Below are 20,548 nucleotides of genomic sequence, written 5' to 3' on the forward strand. Positions count from 1 at the left end.
CATTTCAACTTATTTTTCATTAAAATATTACAAAGGATTGTTCCTAAAAGGCTTTAGAATATACAAAAACTTTCAAATGAATTTCTGATAAATTCTTGCAATTTGTCTCAAACACAAATAAGAAAGCACAGTTTGTCCTTGGAGGAGGAGGTACTAGTTTATGATGGCCTTTGAGGAAGCACCCAGGTGAAGGGCAAGTTGGTGTCCTTGTGTCTTATCACATTTGTTCAATGTTGTATAGTGAGTCCTCTCTTAATTCTGACAGTAGGTTCTTAAAAACTGTAACTTGAAATCAAATAACCTATAGCAATAGCAGCTCCTCAATGAGCATTATTTCATTGCACACTGGTTAGAGTTTTTTTTTTCTCATGAACATTCTGAAACAATGCTGAACAAAGCATCATTGTCTCATGAGTCACCTGCAAAAGCAATTAAATTTTAACCTCTGATTTCCTTCTTGGAATTATATCAGGTGAAATAACTTATGAAATATGGGCCTGAAAACACTTACATGTACAAGTGTCAGTCTGAAATGGGAGTGTTTACTCATGACCTTTTTTTTAAGTCCACCCATGTTATGGTGTCAATAACTATAAAAATGAACATCTAATTCTTTATTCCACTGATACAGAATTTACTTCAACACCCTGACCTTGCCTTGGGATGGGTGAAGTGTACTTCCCACGCTCATTGTGGCTTGGTTGTATGAGCAATGGGTTATTAGTAATCATGAAGCAATGAGAGGCATGAACTGGACTGGAGAGATGGACCTGCCCACTTGCATTTCTGCAGCCACATAAACAAAGCACACCCTGGTCCCCAGATGAGACGTGTATTGCACTCCTGGACCTGTCCTGGATGAAGCCAGGGGAGAAGACAGAAGAGACCATCTCGGCTGATTTACAAGAGAAAGTATGTATTTCTTGTTATAGCACAGTGAGGTTCTGGGACTGTTATGTACATTATGTGAAGAAGGCTGGTGGTTATAGAGGGTACTGGAGACTCACAATCCAATCTTGAAAGGCTTTTGGTAGTTATGTAGGACAAGAAAGGTCACCTTGAATTACCGTGCTAATATTTATAAGTCAATTTAAGCAAACAATGAATATATGAAAGAGAGTTCAGTGGGTTTACTTTAGCTATGAGCATCAAGAGATAGTTCACTCAGCAGAGCACATAATTTGCCAGGCTTGAGTGAGGACCTGGGTTTGAGCATCTGCCAATTTATGGGAGCATCATACCAAGCCCTAGGGAAAGCCTCACAAATAACCCTCTCCCCCCTTCTGAGATTAGAAAAGAATAGGAAAATCGAAGTCCGTTGAGGGCAGTAGAATTGCACAGGGATAAGGTCCTGGGGAGCAGACAAGAATAACAACAACAGAAGCCATGAGCAAGTGATCAATTCAAATGAAGCATCTTATGAAGTTCACTGAGAGATGTGGGTATTTTCAGACTTTTTGGACAGAAGTTTGGGTCTCATGGAATGCAGAATTGAGTAAAGAAACTCATAATCACTGAGCAAATGATATTTTTTTCACTGCACGGGAAAAATGGAAGAGGGAAGATAGATTTTTTTAAAAAAATCTCAATGGAAAGTGTAGGAGAAGGGAGTTGGGCGGTAGCGCAGCAGGTTAAACGCATATGGTGCAAAGCGCAAGGACCGGCATAAGGATCCCGGTTCGAGCCCCCAGCTCCCCACCTTCAGGGGAGTCGCTTCACAAGCGGTGAAGCAGGTCTGCAGGTGTCTATCTTTCTCTCCCCCTCTCTGTCTTCCCTTTCTCTCTGTCCTAGCCAACAATGACAATATCAATAACAATAATAGCTACAACAACAATAAAAAAGGGCAAAAAACAGAAAATAAATAAATATTTAAAAAAAGAAAGTGTAGGAGAAAATAGTATAATGTTTATGCAAAAGACTTTCATGCCTGAGGCTCCAAAGTCCCAGGTTCATTACCTCCCTCACCATAACCAAGAGTTGAGCACTACTCTGGTAGGAAAATAAATATAAATAAAAAATATCAATAAATAAATCTTAGTGGATATCTTCGCCCACCCTGTCCAACGCTTGACGTCTCGTCACCCAATCTGGTCCCCTACGCCTACAGTGAACTTCTCTGTTCCAGACTCTTGGAAACAGAGTTGGCAGTCAGCTGAGGTCAAGAACAAACACCTCATCACAGACCCCTGCAAGCGTCAAGCCGGCTTTGACCTAGCACGTTATGATTGGGCCCTCCTCAATCGCTATCGAACAGGCCATGGCTGGTGCGCCGCTATGTTCCATCGCTGGGGAGCCAGAGACGACCCGAACTGCCCCTGCGGCTCCAGACAGACTATGACCCACATAGTCAATGCCTGCCACCTCTCCAGATTCAAAGGAGGTCTCGAAACTTTACATCAGGCTCAACCTGACGCTGTTGACTGGCTACGGAAGAAGGGCAAACGCTAGAAGAAGAAGTGGAAAGATAAATTTTCACTAATGTGTGGTCAGTTCAAAGTAGATGTCCTTTCAGAGTTGCAAAACACACATCTTGAATGTATAGTAGACTTGTAGAGAGACCAGAGCCCCAACATGACTTATGGCATTCAATGTTTCCTCAAACTCTTTCAAAGCCTTATAATAGTAGTAGACATATCCTCACTAGTTGCCTGAGGATAGCCCACCTTTCTCTTCCTCCATTCTGGGGAGTGTATCAGACAGTATCTTTTCTTGGATCATACCTGGGGGTCCATCAAGACCTGGTGGTCCTGGCCTTCCAGGATAGGTGACGTTACATGGGATTATATCACCTGCAATAAGAACAAGAAAGTGAGACTCATAGAGCTGGTAGACCCATGCAGTGTGACTCCCAGCGACAGCTCAATCAGAAAAAAATGTCCATATCATATATGTGAAATTCAAAAGAAGAATCCTAACTATTTATTGATAGACCACTTGAACTACACGAACTGCACATTTTTAGAAGATCTATCTTGAAATTTTAACTTCATCTGTCAGAACAGACATCAACACAAGGGGAATGAGAAAGACGCTGATTTCAGGAAATGGCAGTTTCATAACCTAGGAAAGGAAGACATTTATAACCCCAGGGATTTCTAGTAGAGGACAAGCAGAAACATTGATGAGGGATTTTTTTTTTTTTTTTTTTTAGTACAAACATCCTGGCAAGGGAACATGGTGGGCCATTGCTGAGGGCATAAATCTTTTTTGGAGGGGTTATGGGCTGGGGGTGAGAAAGGTCCCCCCACTCCAGGACAACAGGAACAGTCCCAGCTGCCCCCAACAGTGGGCTGTGTGTAGAGCGATTTAATGGCAGCAAGAATCCAGAGCTGAGGTCACAAGATTTGGCACCAGTTTTGAATGCAGGGCTCAAATACTATACCAGCCACATTGCCTGGATATTTGCTACACATGGATCAATGCTGTAAGCATGTTATCTCTTGTTTTTCTAGTGACTCTGCAATGTGGCTATTGTCATATGAAGAAAATAAGGGTCTTAGAAGTTTCTCCCTCTCTGAGAAGGAATGCTTCTCTTTTATAAAGAAACTATATCTCATAATGTATTATACATACACTGAATAAGAAAGCTATCAGGAGGGAATGGGATACGGAGTTCTGGTTGTGGGAATTGTGTGGAGTTGTACCCCTCTTATCGTATGGTATTTGTCAGTGTTCCCTTTCTATAAATATAAATAAAAAATAGACACAACGAATAAAAATATCAGATCCTGACAGATCTCAGACTGTAATCTTAAACCTTAATGAATTCTGAAGGAATTGCTTTTCTATGCTGTCAAAGTAAGAACCAAATATATTATTTTATTTTAAAATTTCATAATGCATAATTCAGTCCAGGGTAAATGCACACATTACAAAAGAATAAAAAAGTCTTAAATCTTTGATCTTTGCAAAGTTTTAGCTACTACAATGGCAAGCCTCTATTGCTTAAAATTCACCTGTCAAGTATATTTTAAATCCCTTTTATTTTTCCCAAAAAAACTTACAAATGGATTTTTATGGGAAATAATGTATTTTTTTAATAAAGCCATAGTGATTTTTATTAAAATACACTGTGCTATCTCAGATGACTGTATAAAAAAAAGATATTTTGAATATAGATGCGATCTTCTAAGTCAGATAGTGTAAGCTGATACTGAGAAATGAATGAGAAGCAATTTTGGTCTACTGAAAAAATATAGTAAGTGACAAAGACATCACAGTATCTGAAGGACTTTTTAAAAAATATTGATTATGCTATAATGCTTTGATTTATTTGACAATATCTCAGATGTGGACAGTGGCTTGAAGGAATTTTATGGAGCTTTCCTGAAATTTTTATGAAGAATTTCTCCAGCAGAGAGGCTCAATTTATTTTTATTTTTCCCCTTTATTGGGGGATTAATGTTTCAAATTCGACAATAAATACAGTAGTTTCTACATGTACAACACTTCTCAGTTTTCCACATAACAGTACAACCCCCAATAGGTAGACGTTTAAGCTTCTGTGGTTTCCTTGACATTCTGTAATACAAAACATTCACAATTACCTTTGGGACCCTTCAAGCCAGCAGGGCCTCTCTTGCCTCGGTGACCCGGAGTTCCTGGTGGTCCTCTCTCTCCTGGAGGACCAGGAGAACCCAGTCCAGGAGGGCCCATAGGTCCTTTTCGGCCAGGGGGGCCTGGGAGCCCAGGAAGCCCTCTGTCTCCTGGCACTGCATCCTCATGGTCTCCCTGGAGAAGTTTGCATCACGAGTCAGTAGTTCATCTCAGAAAATCTACATAAAGTCTACATAAATCAGGCATTGTTATGGGCTGTATGCTCACAGGAAGCCCAGAATTCAGGGAGACAAGTTACTCAATAGAAGATATAAGTCAAAATGATTAGCCCTTGGATTCCGGAAGATGGCGGAATGAGAAGCTGCTAGTGGCTTGAGCTCCGACAATATCTACTGGAAACGCCACCAGGTTCCAGATGCCATCAGGATGCCAGCCAGGCTTCCCTGGGCTGAAGACCCCACCAACGTGTGGAGCTCCGCTTCCCCAGAGACCCACCCTACTAGGGAAAGAGAGAGGCAGACTGGGAGTATGGACTGAACAGTCAGTGTCCATGTTCAGCGGGGAAACAATTACAGAAGCCAGACCTTCCACCTTCTGCAACCCACAACGACCCTGGGTCCATGCTCCCAGAGGGATAGAGAATGGGAAAGCTATCAGGGGAGGGGATGGGATATGGAGATTGGGTGGTGGGAATTGTGTGGAATTGTACCCCTCCTACCCTATGGTTTTGTTAATTTATCCTTTCTTAAATAAAAAAAAAATAAATAAAAAACGATTAGCCTTGTATTTTGCCGTTGACTGTAAACCACTAATCTCCCAATAAAGAAATTAAAAATAAATAAATCCAAAAGAGAAGATATCTAAGAGCCTAAAAAAAGTAGAACATTAAAAGTGATAGAGCAGCACTCTGATCTCTTTCTCTCTCACTGTACACACTAAAATGATTAATGTAGATTTCTTAGTATTTTATATGTGCATTTACGTAGTTGCACATACACAGATATTTGCTATGCCTCATATACAAAAAGTAATGTATGTGTTATATCTTTTTTTATATTTATTTATTTATTTTCCCTTTTGTTGCCCTTGTTGTTTTAGTGTTGTAGTTATTATTGTTGTAGTTATTGAAGTCATCATTGTAGGATAGGTCAGAGAGAAATGGAGAGAGGAGGAGAAGACAGAGAGGGGGAGAGAAAGAGAGACACCTGCAGACCTGCTTCACCGCCTGTGAAGCGACTCCCCTGCAGGTGGGGAGCTAGGGCTCAAACCAGGATCCTTACGCAGGTCCTTGCGCTTTGCGCCACATGCGCTTAATCCGCTGTGCTACCGCCGGACTCCCCTATATCTTAAATATAAAATGTATATTCCAATAGAGAGGAGAATAAAATATGCATGCACATTTGCTAGCAGCACGTAATATATAGAGATAAGCAACTTTTTATTTTGTTTAATTGCCACCAAGGTTATCACTGGGACTCGCTGCCAACACTATGTATCCATGGCTCCTGAAGCCATTTTTTCCTTTTTTTTTTTTTTTTTGTTATTCTTCTATTTTTATTTGATAGGGCAAAGAGAAATTGAGAGTAGAGGGGAAAATAAAGAGTGAGAGTGATAAAGAGATGCCTGCAGACCTGCTTCACCACTCACTCATGAAGTGTCCCCTCCACACAAAGGTGGGGAGCAGGGGCTTGAACCCAGGTCCTTGCATATGGTAACGGATATGCTTACCTCGATGCACCACTGCTTGGCCCCCTCTCCTAGTCTTATGAGTCTAGATTGTTTCACTGAGTCTAGAAAGATGCCTCTTAGTGCCCAAGAAAAAAGAAAAAGGTTCTCTTGCAGAATTAGGGCTTTGTACATGCACAATTTCACTATGCTCGGGCCTCTTTTTTTTTTTTTTTCTCATTGAGAGAGCCATTTCTCAAGAGAGAGTTAAGGAGACCACAGCTTCCTTCAGTGCAATAGGGGACCATGTTTAAACCTGGGTCTTAGACTTAAAAAAGTGAGCTGTTTTTACAGATCCTAACAATTTTTTTTTTCTTTTCTACCTGCTTAGATCTGGTTAAGACTGAGTCTGGAACTTCAGAGCCTTAGGCAAGAGAGTCTTTTGCATACCCATTGTATTACCATCCACACCCTCATTCAGAGAGAAACACAGAGGCAGTGCAGCTCTGAAAATCTGGTATTGATAGCATCGTCCCTGTGGTGCCTGGACTCAAACCTGGGCTGTAAGCATGGCAAGGTATGTGCTCTGCCCTGGGAACTATCACACTGGCTCAGAAATCCCTCTTTCCATTCATTATTAGCATTTTAGTTTTCACCAGAGCACAGCACAGCTCTGGTTTATGTTGGTACCGAGGATTGGACCTGGGACTTCAGAGCCTTGGGCATGAAAGTTATTTGCATGACCACTATTTTATCTCCTCTGACTTCTTCTTTCAATTAGATGTTTAACTACTTTGTTTTTTCTCAATTAGGTTTGCATTTGATGACAATTATCACTCAATGCCATTGGTCTTGAGCTCCGTAAGGAGAGAAAGATTTAAGTAGAGTTGAAGAACTCATTCACTGTGCATGCCACTAGCCAAAAGATATGTAATATTTTATAGGAAACCAGGAATATCTTTTTTTTACATTTATTTATTTTCCCTTTTGTTGCCCTTGTTGTTTTATTGTTGTAGATATTGATGTTGTTGTTAGATAGGACAGAGAGAAATGGAGAGAGGAGGGAAAGACAGAGAAGGGGAGAGAAAGACAGACACCTGCAGACATGCTTCACCAACTGTGAAGCAACTCCCCTGCAGGTGGGGAGCTAGGGCTCAAACCAGGATCCTTACGCAGGTCCTTGCGCTTCGGGCCACATGCTCTTAACCCGCTGTGCTTCCACCCGACTCCCCACAGGAATATCTTCTAACTTGTCTCTTGTTCACCTGCTTTGTATTGGAAGAAGTTTCTATAAATTCAGAGCATGAACATTCCCTCGCAGGGGCAGGTAGAAGAGTCATGTTCTTTGAAATAAAGTAGAATGGGGTTTTCACTCTGATTTCTTCTTTTTTGCCTTCAGGGTTACCATTGGGACTCAGTGCCTACACTATGAATCCACTGCTCCTGGCAGCCATTTTACCTATTGTTATTATTGCTACTGTTGTTGAATAGGACAGAGAGAAATTGAGAGAGATGAGGAAGATAGGGAAGGAGAGAAAAAGATAGACACTTGCTTCACCACTGGTAAAGTGACCCCCTCAGGTGGGGAACCAGGGGCTCGAACCTGGATCTTTCGGTGAGCCCTTGCACTTTGCACCATGTGCGCTTAACCTGGTATATCATGGCCAGGCCCCGATACTTTCTTTTCTTTCTTTCTTTTTTTTGTTTTTGTCACCAGGATTATCACTGGAGCTCTGTACCTGCACTGCTCCCACTGGTCATTTTTCCCTTTTTAATAGGACAGACAGAAATGGAGTGGGAGGGGAGATAAAGAGGGAAGAGGAGTAGAGACACCTATAGACCTGCTTCACTGCGCTTGAAGCACTCTGTGCGGGTGGGGGCAGGAAATATATGCTTTTCAACTAGGTGCACCACCACCTGACCCCCCCAGGATGCCGACACTTTATTAGCTTTTTAATTAAGAGGAAACCAGATGAGTTTGGGCTCTCATAAGAAGGGACACTTTAAATACAGAAAAAAATACATACTGGGAGTCCTGGGTCCCCTTTTTCTCCATCACGTCCATCTTGACCATGTTGTCCTCGATGCCCTGGAAATCCTGGGGGCCCATCGGGACCTTTTATTCCTTTGTACCCTGGGAACAAAGACCACAAGATAATCAAGCTCTTAATGACTTAGGGGCAAAGTGGTAGGAAACAGTGAAAGAAACTTAGAGGCAGGAATCTCTACTCTTGTGGCAGATGAAGGCAGTGAATGACTTTGATCCTGTAGTGGCTGTTAAGAGATTCTCCTGAATGTCTCAGGTCACCATAAGTTCAGTAATGCACAATCAGAAGTGAGAATGACAGCTCCCAAACCCAGAGCCTCTTTCATTTGGAAATTGTTCTTGTTCCCATTCCAACAAGGGGTTTGTGTGTAGGGGGCATCAATCACGGCAGAACATGCCTTGCTCATGTGACACCAAACATACCATTCTATCACCTGCCGTAGCCAATGGACCCAGGCTAGTTTAGTGTGCTCAGAAAGATCTCTTCTAATTGGAGCTAAAAGAACTAGAGCTTTCCATCCCTAAATAGACATCCTAGCTTCTTTTCACCAAAGGCTCATTATTCTCATTGGCTCTCTTCCGATTCTTTGGTTCTTATTTATCAAACACTTTGTCCTGACTTATACTTTACTGCCTTTCAGCCACCAGATCCCAGAAGCTACTACAATCCCATCCTAACCTTCCTGTGCAGATGACCTTACCAACGTGTCCCAGAATCCCAGAGACCTACCCCACTAGGGAAAGGCAGAAACATGATTATGTGTCCAGACTTGAGGAACCCAGCAGGTAACAAGATGATTTCTTTCCACCCCACAGTGTCAAATCCAAGTTCACAGCAATGAATAATAGAAACTATGGCTAAAGGAACATTGATGAGATTGGGGGCGTTTTGATTCCGTGGACAGGGATATTTTTAAAGGAATGTTAATAATCCTACATCTTGTTATAAAATTGATTGATGATCTTAAGGAAAATTAATGCAAGAGAATAGTTCATATACCAGCCATAAACTGGCAGGGAGCTAAGAGATTTCTATTTCTCACCTTTAACTCTTGATACAACCATGTCACCCTTTTCTCCTTTGTTTCCAGGGGATCCTGAGGCACCAGGCTTTCCCTTGGTAGAAAACAAGAGGAGCAAGTTAACTTCATCATGATGGGTCAAAAGGCATGTGTGTTTATCTAACCCCAATGTTCTTTCCTTCTAAATCACCTTTCCTAGATTCCAGTTGGAACTTCTTCACCTCCAGCTTATCCCTATCTTCCAAGGTAGAGTCTACTTTACTTAGTAGATGATGTTCTTGATCTCCATGTAACAGTTGGTGGAATCCTTCTTAAGTGGATAGAAATATATTGACCAGTTGTCTGGTTTGGGTGATACGGTATGATTATGTAAAAGATCACTGGGGGTAGGTGGGCAAAGGGTACATTTGTACACTCACCATGGTTGTAGACATTAGGAAGAGTTGGAAAATCATTGCCTCAAACTAAAAAAGTTTGATTAAAACATTCAAACTACAGCCAGAGAGGTGGCACAGAGACAGAATATCTGACTTGCATATATGAGACCCCAAGTTTAATGCCCAGCACCATATATCTTAGAGCAATGCTTTGGTTCCTCATTTCTTTCACTGAATAAAAATAAATAATGGAAAGAAAACTCCAATTATCTTGGGCTTTAAAATGTAGAATTGAGAGACATTGGCTATCAGAGTTACTACCAGTGCTGAAAGCAGAGATTCAGGGATGAATTTGTGATGAAAGAAGCTTTAATATTGAGGGAAGCTGATGAGCAAGAGGAGAAATAAGAACCCTTGCTTTCATCAATGTTTCCTCCACACTGAAAAGACATAAATCGGTTCCTCATCTGTGATTTCAACACTGCTCTGCAACTGGACTATTTAGGTCATGGCTTGGTAACCTACAATCAGCATATTGAGTCAAATATAAATAAGAGACTGCTGAGGGCTTACGCTGATCTTGTGGCCTCAAGAATCAAGTTATGGGGGTCGGGCAGTGGCGCAGCCGGTTAAGCTCATATGGCGCAAAGCACAAGGACCAGCGTAAGGATCCCAGTTCGAACCCCCGGCTCCCCACCTGCAGAGGAGTCGCTTCACAAGCGGTGAAGCAGGCCTGCAGGTGTCTGTCTTTCTCTCCCCCTCTGTCTTTCTCTCCTCTCTTCATTTCTCTCTGTCCTATCCAACAACAAATGACATCAACAATAACAATAATATCCACAACAAGGGTAACAAAAAAGGGGGGAAATGGCCTCCAGGAGCAGTGGATTCATGGTGCAGGCACTGAGCCCCAGCAATAACCCTGGAGGCAAAAAATAAAAAATAAAAATTCAAGTCATATAGACAAAGACAGTTTGGAGGTCAAGGGACTGAGAATAACATTTGCTTTACTCACACAAATGCCATATGTCTTATTCTCATTCCATATAACAAAATGCTCTGCTAGTTTAATTGTCTTTTTAATTGGCTCCGACTAGCTTCTAAGCAGTAAATGGCAAAGGAGAGAAGAGAAACCTGTAGAGATCAGCGTGAAGGCACACCATGCAGTGAAGGAGAGGCAGCTGGAATGTTGAGCAGCCATAAAAGTCAAGCGGGCAAAATGCTTGGGAGTCATTTCTAAAGAACAGGCGGTACATCCCCAGACACCATTCAGTTTTCTTAGCACATCCCATCTTGATGTGATGATGTCCACTAGATATCACAAAAATTCATGGAATCCATTTCTTAGTAGAAATAGCTGACAGAAAAACCCCCCATCTCGGGAATCCTCTCAGGAGAAGGCAATGGATACAAACCAGTTTGATTCCACCACAGGACAAAACATAAATCACTTGAACCTACTTTTTTGTTGTTGTTGTTTCTTCTTTTCTATCAATCTGTGGTTGCTGGGGCCAGAGGTCAGCAGGTAACATGACCAGAGTGGGAATATACAGAAAAGGGAGGACTCCCAGTGACTGTGGCTCCTTCCTGCTCTCTCCTTCCGTCCATCCCTCCAACCTCCTTTTCTTTCTTAGTGCCCCAGGATCCCCCAGGATGAGCACACGGAATGAACTGGAGGGATAAGGATAAAACCACATACAGTGGTGTATTGCACTGAAGCAAATGAATCTAGAGAACTGATGGAGAGATTTGGGGAGGGAGGGTTTCTGCTTCAAGATGGTGAAATAGGACCTAAGCTGAGGGTGAGAGTGTTTTACAGACACCTGTCACAGGAAGATGTGTCAACAGCTGTATGTAAACAATTATCCTTCTACCCATAAAGTGATGACAAATCATACACAGAAAAAAGACATCAGAAACATGACCTGTACAAAGAGGTAAGTCCCAGAACCACAGAACTGGAGTGTCACTCGGGATAAACTAGGAATCCATCTTCAAAGACACAAGTCAGGAGAATGACTCCAACAGGAAGTCACAAAAAGTATTTTAGAGTAATCTCATTTTCATGAAGAAAATTAAGTCACAGCACAAAATGATGTAATACAAAGCCGAATTTTAAAAATCAGATTAATAAATGCAGGCTGCTTGTGAATTGCAACCATGTGCAGTGGCCATAAATGGATGAGAGACCGAGTCTTCTGTTGAGCTGTCTTCATGGGTGAGCTTTGCAAGTGCAACAGAGGGGTCTCTAGAGAATGTCTAAGACCAGATCAGAACCTTGTTTGCATTAAGACTTTCTGGGGAGGGCATCGGGCGGTAGTGCGGTGGGTTAAGCGCAGGTGGTGCAAAGCTCAAGGACCTTAAGGATCCCAGTTCGAGCCCCCGGCTTCCCACCTACAGGGGAGTCAAGTGGTGAAGCAGGCCTGCAGGTGTCTATCTTTCTCTCCCCCTCTCCGTCTTCCCATCCTCTCTCCATTTCTCTCTGTCCTATCCAACAACAATGACAACAATAACTACAACAATAAAAAAAAAAGTACAACAAAAGGGAATAAATAATAAATAAATTAAAAAAAAAGACTTTCTGGGGGCAGTGATTAAAGGGCACAGTAAGGCTGGTGGCTGGGTTCCAGACGCTATGAGGGCCCACCCTTTTTTAAGAAGGTAGACTGTCCTTGGATTAGGGAAATTTTAGGCAGGGGTTTTGCTAGGAGTGAAAAGTTGGCCAAAAGTTTTGTCTCAACTGGAGTCATTTGAAATGGCCAGCAAGCTTTATCGAATAAACGTAAGTCAAATGAATAAATACAAGTGATGCTTGGGTCATATTTATAATTTTTTAAATCTTTTTTTCTTTTTTAATTTCTTATTATCTTTATTTATTTATTGGGTAGTGACAGCCAGAAATCAAGGGCAAAGGGGGAGATAGTTGGGGAGAGAGACAGAGAGACACCTGCAATACTGCTTCACCACTTGCAAAGTTTTTCCCCTGCAGGTGGAGACCAGGGACTCAAATCCAGGTCCTAGCACTTTGCAACAAGTGTGCTTAACCAGGTGTGCCACCACCTGGCCCCATATTTTTAAGACATAAAATACATAAGTTGGAAAGAGGTATAGGCAAGTGCTATCTCTTTCTACTTGGTTCTCTGAAGTCAAAAGATGTGTATTGCTAAGAGTTACTTACTGGTGGCCCTGGAAGTCCTTCAGCACCAGGAGGACCCTGGTCACCTTTTGCTCCAAGCCATCCAGGGAATCCAAGGTCTCCCTTTGTACCCTGCCTCCCAGGAAGTCCAGGTGGGCCTGGTGGGCCCTTGGGACCAGGCTCACAGTCACAGAGCCCTTCATTTCCTAGAGAGAGAATAAAAGACAACTGTTTTATTTAGTATCCCAATAAAAGCTTTATGATATAAAACTAACTTCAAATGAGAGAATAAAAGGGGTCAGACTATACAATTCTTATCAAAAGCAATTCGAAAGGTATGGTATGGTGCACAGAGTGGGGTTCCAGGACTGGAGTATGTGGGGTAGATGTATTGTTTTCAGATAAGTGGTGTGTTGTCACTTACTCAGCTCATCCTCAACAATTCTAAGGAGCTTAAAGCCCTGACCTGGCTTTCTCTTTGCCATGGGGTGTTCACCGTGTCATAAAAAATAAATAAAGCAAGTCATTAAAGTAAGTTAAACTTTTTAAAAATCATTAAAATGCTTAGTTGAATTGATTGGCTCAATATTATAATGCACAGTGCAATTAATAACTTGCTACAATACATTCTTTAATCGGAAATTTTCTCTTTGTTGTTTTCAGATAGAAAGAGCAAGGGAAAGGGAAAGAGACCACAGCACTGAAGCTTCCTTCAGAGGGATGAAAACTTGACTTAAACTTTGGTCGTGCACATTGGCAAAACAGTGTACTTTCCAAGTGAGCTACTTTTCCTGGTCCCAGAAATTTTAGTCTTAAAAAACAAAAACAAAAAAGTGCTTTGGATGTCAATCTCTTCTATTGTGTTAGTGTTTTCCCATCTCCTGACTTAGCTGGTCAAAAAGATCCCAACCAACTTAGGGTAGAGAAATATAAAGTCAAAGTCATCCCATGAGTTTAGAAAAAATGGAACCCATAGAGAGAGAGACTGAAATAAAAGGTCAATATAATTCTATCTCTTCCTCTTTCAAGGAATCAAGAGGACCTTGCGAAGAAAGTCACTACTTGGTGGAGACCTCTTAGGAACCACTAAAGCGAGCCACAAATCTAAATAAGATGCCACACTGTGCATTCCATTATCAGTCCTCTTTCGGGTTTTGCTTTTTCCCCTAGAAATTTCACTTTTCCAGCATACTTACCCTTTTCTCCTTTTAAGCCTCTTCTTCCTGGAGGCCCCATTTTGCCTTTAGCTCCTTGTGGTCCACGGTGCCCAATTGTACAATATATAACTTTAGCATGGTGGAGGGGCAGATACAGATAATCAATCACACAGTTACTATTAGAGGTTTTCTATAGAACAAGTAGAACAAGTATCTTCTGTCCTTACATCTTCCCTTCAATTCCATGCTTTCCTCCATTCATTTTCTATGATTTCCCTCTGATACAAGAGTATATGGACACACAGACCATCTAATTGTCAACACATGCTTTGACTACTAGCACCTGTATGACATCATCCTGAATGTCAGCCCTAACGCAATGGAATGCAGAGCAAAGTAGTGGCAGACAAAGCAAATAATCTAGCAGACACAGCTAACAAATAAAAAAGAGTGTGTCCCAGATACTTGTACTTCGATTATTAATAATCACTTAAGGAACTGTCCCATGCAATTAAGACTTCAGAGACGACTGATTGAAAAATTGCAGAAAAAAACATAAAGCAAATGGCAAAAATAAAATAAAACACACACACACACACACACACACACACACACACACGATAAACATTACCAAAATGGTAAGCTGAAAAAGTGATCATAAGTGCTATCATTTAGCTGAAGTGTTGCTAGCATTTCTATAATCATTCTGTGTCAATGCTAACTAAAATCAAGAGCATAGCTATCGTCCCCAGTGTGCACACGTGTGGGTGGCAAGCTAATTTATCACCAATGGAGGGAAGTCAAAAGGTAATGCTAAAATTGGAGAACTAAGATATAGCAATTATAAGTAGCCGAACGGTAATGTAGAGGCAATAATAAAATTAAAGTTCTTTCTAGGAAATAAGGACCCCTCTCCCCAAGGAGAGATGAATAAGGGGTTTTCTGGGGTGGGAGTTCTTGATAACACACTCCATAGACCCCTTTGACCTTTAAAGGTCAATATCTCCTGGGTCCATGCTCCCAGACAGATAAAGAACAGGAAGCTATCAGGGGAGGGGGTGGGATAGGGAGTTCTGTTGGTGGGAATTGTGTGGAGTTGCATCCCTCTTACCCTATGTTTTTTAAAAAGTATTTATTTATTTATTTATTCCCTTTTGTTGCCCTTGTTGTTTTATTGTTGTAGTTATTATTGATGTCATTGTTGTTGGATAGGACAGACAGAAATGGAGAGAGGAGGAGAAGAAAGAGGGGGGGAGAGAAAGATAGACACCTGCAGACCTGCTTCACCGCCTGTGAAGTGACTCCCTTGCAGGTGGGGAGCCGGGGGCTCAAACCAGGATCCTTACACTGGTTCTTAATGCTTTGCGCCATGTGAGCTTAACCTGCTGCGCTACCACCCGACTCCCTTATCCTATGTTTTTTGTCAATATTTTCCTTTTCTTTTCTTTTCTTTTCTTTCTCTCTCTTTTTTTTTTTTTTTTTTTTTTTTAGCAGAGCACTGCTTAGCTCTGGCTTATGGTGGTATGGGGAAATGAACCTGGGACTTGAGAGCATCAGGCATGAAATTCTCTTTGCATAACCATTATGCTATACCCCCCACCCCAGTGTTTCCTTTTTATAAATAAAAATTTAAAAAATAAAGGAGGTCAATATCTAATAGGATAAACAATGAAAATGACACTAAGATTGTACTAACTTACAAAATTCTGTCATCATGCTCAAATTCTCAACCAAACATATTCTCATACTTTTCACTGATGTTAATCCCACATCGGTTCACATTTTTGTCCTGTGAATAATACTAATGTGGCTCATCGAATATTAGATAGCTTTGAATCTACAAAGAATGTATTAGTTTCTGAATGACACCACAGGTATTGCAGGCAACACACAGGGGCATGCAGGTGAGTGTGGAACATGCTACCATTTGATCCTGGCAGTCCCTGCAGACCCGGTGCTCCAGGTGGCCCAGGGGGTCCTGGGTTGCCTGGTTTCCCTGGAGCAGAATCAGCCCTTGCAGGAGTCCCAGCCACTCCTGGAGGTCCTGGATGACCAGGAACACCTTGTGGTCCAGGAGGTCCCATGGTGCCTATAAGAGAAGCCAAGAATGAGAACCACATATACCCTGAGACAAAATGTCTCTGTAGGAGAAACCAAATTCAGTACTTTTATCTTTAGACTGGAATTAGTTAAGAGGTATGTGTTGGGGTGGGGGCGTAGTTCAAAGATGGCTGCATAAGGTTGCTCAGATGAGCAGATCATTCATATGCTTGAGGCCCCAGGTTAAATCCCAGGCACTACCTAAGCCAGAACTGACCAAATGATACTCTTCTCTTTCTCCTCTCATAAGAATTAATCGATAAATCGCTTTTTAAGAAAACCTGAATATATAAACATTCTAAATGCTTTACCTCCTCTAACAAGCATGTAATTGGAAGCAGATTTAGGGAATCTGATTTTCTTACTTTTCCCTCTTTCTTTAAGATCATTGGGGGGAAATATATATATATATATATATATATATATATATATATATATATATTGTTCAATTACAATAATTTTTTTTCAACTTTCCCACCAAAATCTCATGGTAAAATATTATGAGTGAATGTATTACCATATTTACTGAATAAAAATATGGACACCCTGGGGCCCTTGGTGGTGTTACACCTGGCTGAGTTCACATATTACCATGGAAAAGGACTGGAATTCAAGGCACTAGCCTCCACCTGCAGTGAGGAGGGAAGAAGCTTCCCAAGCTGAGAGGTAGAGCTTTAGATGGCTCTTTCCCTCTTTATACACCCTCCCCTATCAATTTCAGCTGGTCCTATTAAATAAAAAAAAAAAAGGAAAAATGACCACCGGGAGTAGTGAGATTCGTCATGTAGCCACTGAGTCCCGTTGACAACCCTGGTGGCAATTAAAGAAAATAAAAGACTCGCATAGTCATTTGTGGGGAAGCATGGAGGTACTGGTTTTGAACCTGGTCTCTCTTTCCCCAGTCACAAGAACTTAATTAGGATATTTGATTTTTCTAATCCCCTGTATCTGCCACATAGTCCTGTTATGAGGATTAAATTCATCAGTCCAAGTAAGGAGCTTAGTGCACTGTCTGGCATTAGTGAACGCTCAGTGAGCTCAGGGTGCTTACAGGAGGTCAACAGGCCTATGGAAAAGCCGCTAAGTGCTACTTTCTCCTGACATCCTACTCCCTCTTGCTGTGAATTTGATTTAATGGCAGCTGGAAACTCTTGGGTGAGAGCGATGGATTCACACCACTTCTTCCTCCTGAGCATAGCTGTTCCCAGACTCTCTGTGGAAGACTTGCTTTTCAAGATGGCAGCCATGATAGTCTTTTCCTCATGTTCTTGTAGAACCTTGACACTCGTCTAGCAAGAGGGGGCATGTTCTCCTTTCCTTGAATCTGACTGACTTTTGTGTTTGTCTGTCCTAATGGAGTTTAGTAGGAGAGAGAATGGTACTTGGCACTGCGATCTTGAGCCGCTCTGGAAGCAGTCTGCTCTGAAGCCACTATGCTGCACGAAGCCCAAATTAAATACAGAGGCCTCACAGAGAGACCCCCCCCCCCCAAGATGATATGTGAGGTACAGGAAAGAGATGTTCTTCCAGTCCTTACATTTTAGTTCTAGCCATGAAATTCCCTAGTCTAGAATTCTTCAGCTTAACATTTCCTGGATTCTTAAACTATTGAAAAAGTGAAGGGTAATGGAGTGATAACTTTTGTTTTGAATTGATAGAGGAAGTGAATAAACAACAGACAACTGAACTCCTGTCAGTAACCAGTAATGTAGCACGCTAGTTCAGTCATGGCGCTCACGGGTGTGCCTATGCTGGACGCTATGACTTGAGACCCATTTTCAAACATTATCTTTAGACTCTCCACACCCCCTACAAAGCTTATACCTTCTACAGAAAACACAGAAAATTCTGACCAAATATGAGTTACAATACTAAGTCACCACTGCAGATGTTTACAATCGACAGACTGTGCTTTAAGAATTGCATATGCGAGAAGCCGAGGAAGATGGCGGACTGAGAAGCCGCTAGCGGCTGAGCTCCAACCACATCTCCTGGAAACGGTTCCAGATGCCACCAGGATGCCGGCCAGGCTTCCCTGGACTGAAGACCCCACCAATGTGTCCTGGAGCTCCGCTTCCCCAGAGACCCACCCTACTAGGGAAAGAGAGAGGCAGACTGGGAGTATGGACCGACCAGTCAACGCCCATGTTCAGCGGGGAAGCAATTACAGAAGCCAGACCTTCTACCTTCTGCAACCCACAACGACCCTGGGTCCATGCTCCCAGAGGGATAGAGAATAGGAAAGCTATCAGGGGAGGGGGTGGGATATGGAGATTGGGCGGTGGGAATTGTGTGGAGTTGTACCCTTCCTACCCTATGGTTTTGTTCATTAATCCTTTCTTAAATAAAAAATTTTTTAAAAAAAAAGTTTAATTAAAAAAAAAAGAATTGCATATGCGTTACTTTTTCCAAATATAAGAATTCCAGTTTTCAGAGGACAAAATTGAGGAGTAGAGGGACTTAATAAATTCACAAGATCATTTAGTTTATAAGTAGTAGAAGCCAAAATTATTTTAGTCCAAGGGACAAACTACTATTAACATAATTATTATTATTTATATTATTATTATTATTATTATTAAAACCTATTTATACCAACTAGGAAAAAAACACAGTAATAAAGGAATTACATGATAAAGGTACCAAGATCAATATCCAAGGACCTCTAATAGATAAAACTGAGTGCTCTTCTGTTCTGGTCTCTCATAAAATATGTATATATACATATGTGTATCTCATAAAAAATACATATGTATATATATATTTAAAAACTACCACTATTTTGCTAATTAAACTTAATGACAGTTCTCTGACTGAAAATAAATTGATTATCTAGTGGGAAAAGCTGCAGAATGTTATAAGTGGAGTGTGGAGCACAGACAATACACACCAGTATACAAAGTGAGCATCTGTGCTGGTGGCCTTGGCTGCCATTTTGTTTCATACCATTTCTGAGACCTGACTAGGAATCTCTACAGCCAACCATTGTATCCTAGTGTTCTGGAGAATGTTTAACTATTATCTTCCAGCCAGGAGAATGGAATGATCTTTTTTTTTTTAATCTTATTGAGGCAGGTAGAAGAATTGTTATGTTGTTTGTTTTGTTTTACTTTGCTGTTTTTCTTTAAGTAAGATAGAACCAAAGTCTTATGTATATGTGTGTGTATATATTTTTCTTTCCATCAGGATTATTGACTACTGCTCACTGTGGTCATTTCTTTCCTTTTTAAAAATATTTTATTTATTTATTTGATAGAAGCAGAGAGCAATCAGGAGGGATGAGGAAGATATCAAGGAAGAGAGACAGAGAAACACATCTGCAGCCCTGCTTCCCCACTTTCGAAGCTTTCCTCTGCAGGTGGGGGAGTGGAGGCTTGAACCTTGGTCCTTGCACATTATAACATGTGTGCTCAACAAGGTGCACCACCACCTGGCCCCCCTTTCCTTCCCTTTCCTTTCTTTTCCTTTCCTTTCCTTTCCTTTCCTTTCCTTTCCTTTCCTTTCCTTTCCTTTCCTTTCCTTTCCTTTCCTTTCCTTTCCTTCCCTCCCTTCCCTTCCCTTTCCCTTCCCCTTCCCCTTCCCCTTCCCCTTCCCACCCCTTCCTTTCCTTTACACACACACACACACACACACACACACACACACACACACACACACACGGAGAGAGAGAAGAGAGAGAGAGATGCAGCATGGTAGCACTACTCCACTACTCATGGGACTTTCCTCTGCAGGTGGGAACTGGGGGCTTGAACTAGGGTCCTTCCACATGGCAATGCAGACATTCTACTGGGTGTGCCACCACCCAGTCCCATTATGCACTTTTTTGATGTGGTGCTGGAACTACATGGATGTGTGATTACCACCTGTTGTTTTTGTTGTTTATTCTAGAGATTGAGAGAGGGGAAGAGACATAGAGGAGAGACACTACAGAACTGCACCACCATCCATGCAGCATCCCCACTGCCACCCATGGTGTATCCATGTGGTGCTAGGAATTCCAGCCAGGGCCTACGCTGTATACGGCAAGGCATGCAATGTACTGGAGAGTGTTATCTTGGCTACGAAGCACTTTTTATTACTTAAAAAACAATCTGTTTACATGGGACCAGGAGAGAGGTCACATGGTAGTGTAAGCCTTACCATTCATAAGGCCTTGGGCTCAAGTCATGGCACCAGCATGGGGACACCACGGATGGCAGATGGCAGGAATGATGCTGATGTGTCCCTTTCTTTCTCCCTATTCCCCTCCCCTTCTCACTCCCCCTCCCTCTCCTTCTCCTACCCCCCCTTCCTCTCCCTTTGTCCTCCACCTTTAGCTGTGGCTTCCTTTTTAAAAAAATTATTTTATTTATTTTATAGGACAGAGTGAAATTGAGAGGGGAAGGAAAGATAAAGAAGAACAGAGAAAGAGGAAGAGAGAGGGGCCTGTACCACTGTTGCACCACTGTTGAAGCTTCCTGCTTCCATGTGGGGGCTGGGGGCTTGAACTC

General features: G+C 41.8%; 1 protein-coding gene and 1 long non-coding RNA gene across 5 annotated transcripts in view; one reads left to right on the top strand and one right to left on the bottom strand.

Annotated features, from left to right (window-relative positions):
• The window catches only part of COL4A4 (collagen type IV alpha 4 chain), a 153,475-nt gene that overhangs the window by 73,215 nt on the left and 59,712 nt on the right, over positions 1–20,548 (bottom strand). For all 3 annotated transcript variants that reach the window (XM_060193697.1, XM_060193696.1, XM_060193695.1), the window contains exons 20-26: positions 15,883–16,047; positions 13,998–14,087; positions 12,844–13,007; positions 9,313–9,385; positions 8,250–8,356; positions 4,548–4,731; positions 2,721–2,789 (exon numbers count right to left, since the gene is read on the bottom strand). In XM_060193697.1, the coding sequence (XP_060049680.1) occupies positions 2,721–2,789; positions 4,548–4,731; positions 8,250–8,356; positions 9,313–9,385; positions 12,844–13,007; positions 13,998–14,087; positions 15,883–16,047 (852 nt within the window). The remainder of the gene's footprint in view (positions 1–2,720; positions 2,790–4,547; positions 4,732–8,249; positions 8,357–9,312; positions 9,386–12,843; positions 13,008–13,997; positions 14,088–15,882; positions 16,048–20,548) is intronic.
• Positions 514–9,489, top strand: LOC132539370 (uncharacterized). 2 transcript variants are annotated; one of them, XR_009550611.1, is made up of 3 exons: positions 514–912; positions 8,911–9,055; positions 9,361–9,489. It is a non-coding gene; the product is annotated as an uncharacterized LOC132539370 (long non-coding RNA). The 2 variants fall into 2 exon arrangements; XR_009550610.1 differs by lacking the exon at positions 514–912 and adding an exon at positions 6,572–6,799.

Source organism: Erinaceus europaeus, chromosome 7, assembly GCF_950295315.1.
Source record: "Erinaceus europaeus chromosome 7, mEriEur2.1, whole genome shotgun sequence".
NCBI classification, from domain to species: domain Eukaryota; kingdom Metazoa; phylum Chordata; class Mammalia; order Eulipotyphla; family Erinaceidae; genus Erinaceus; species Erinaceus europaeus.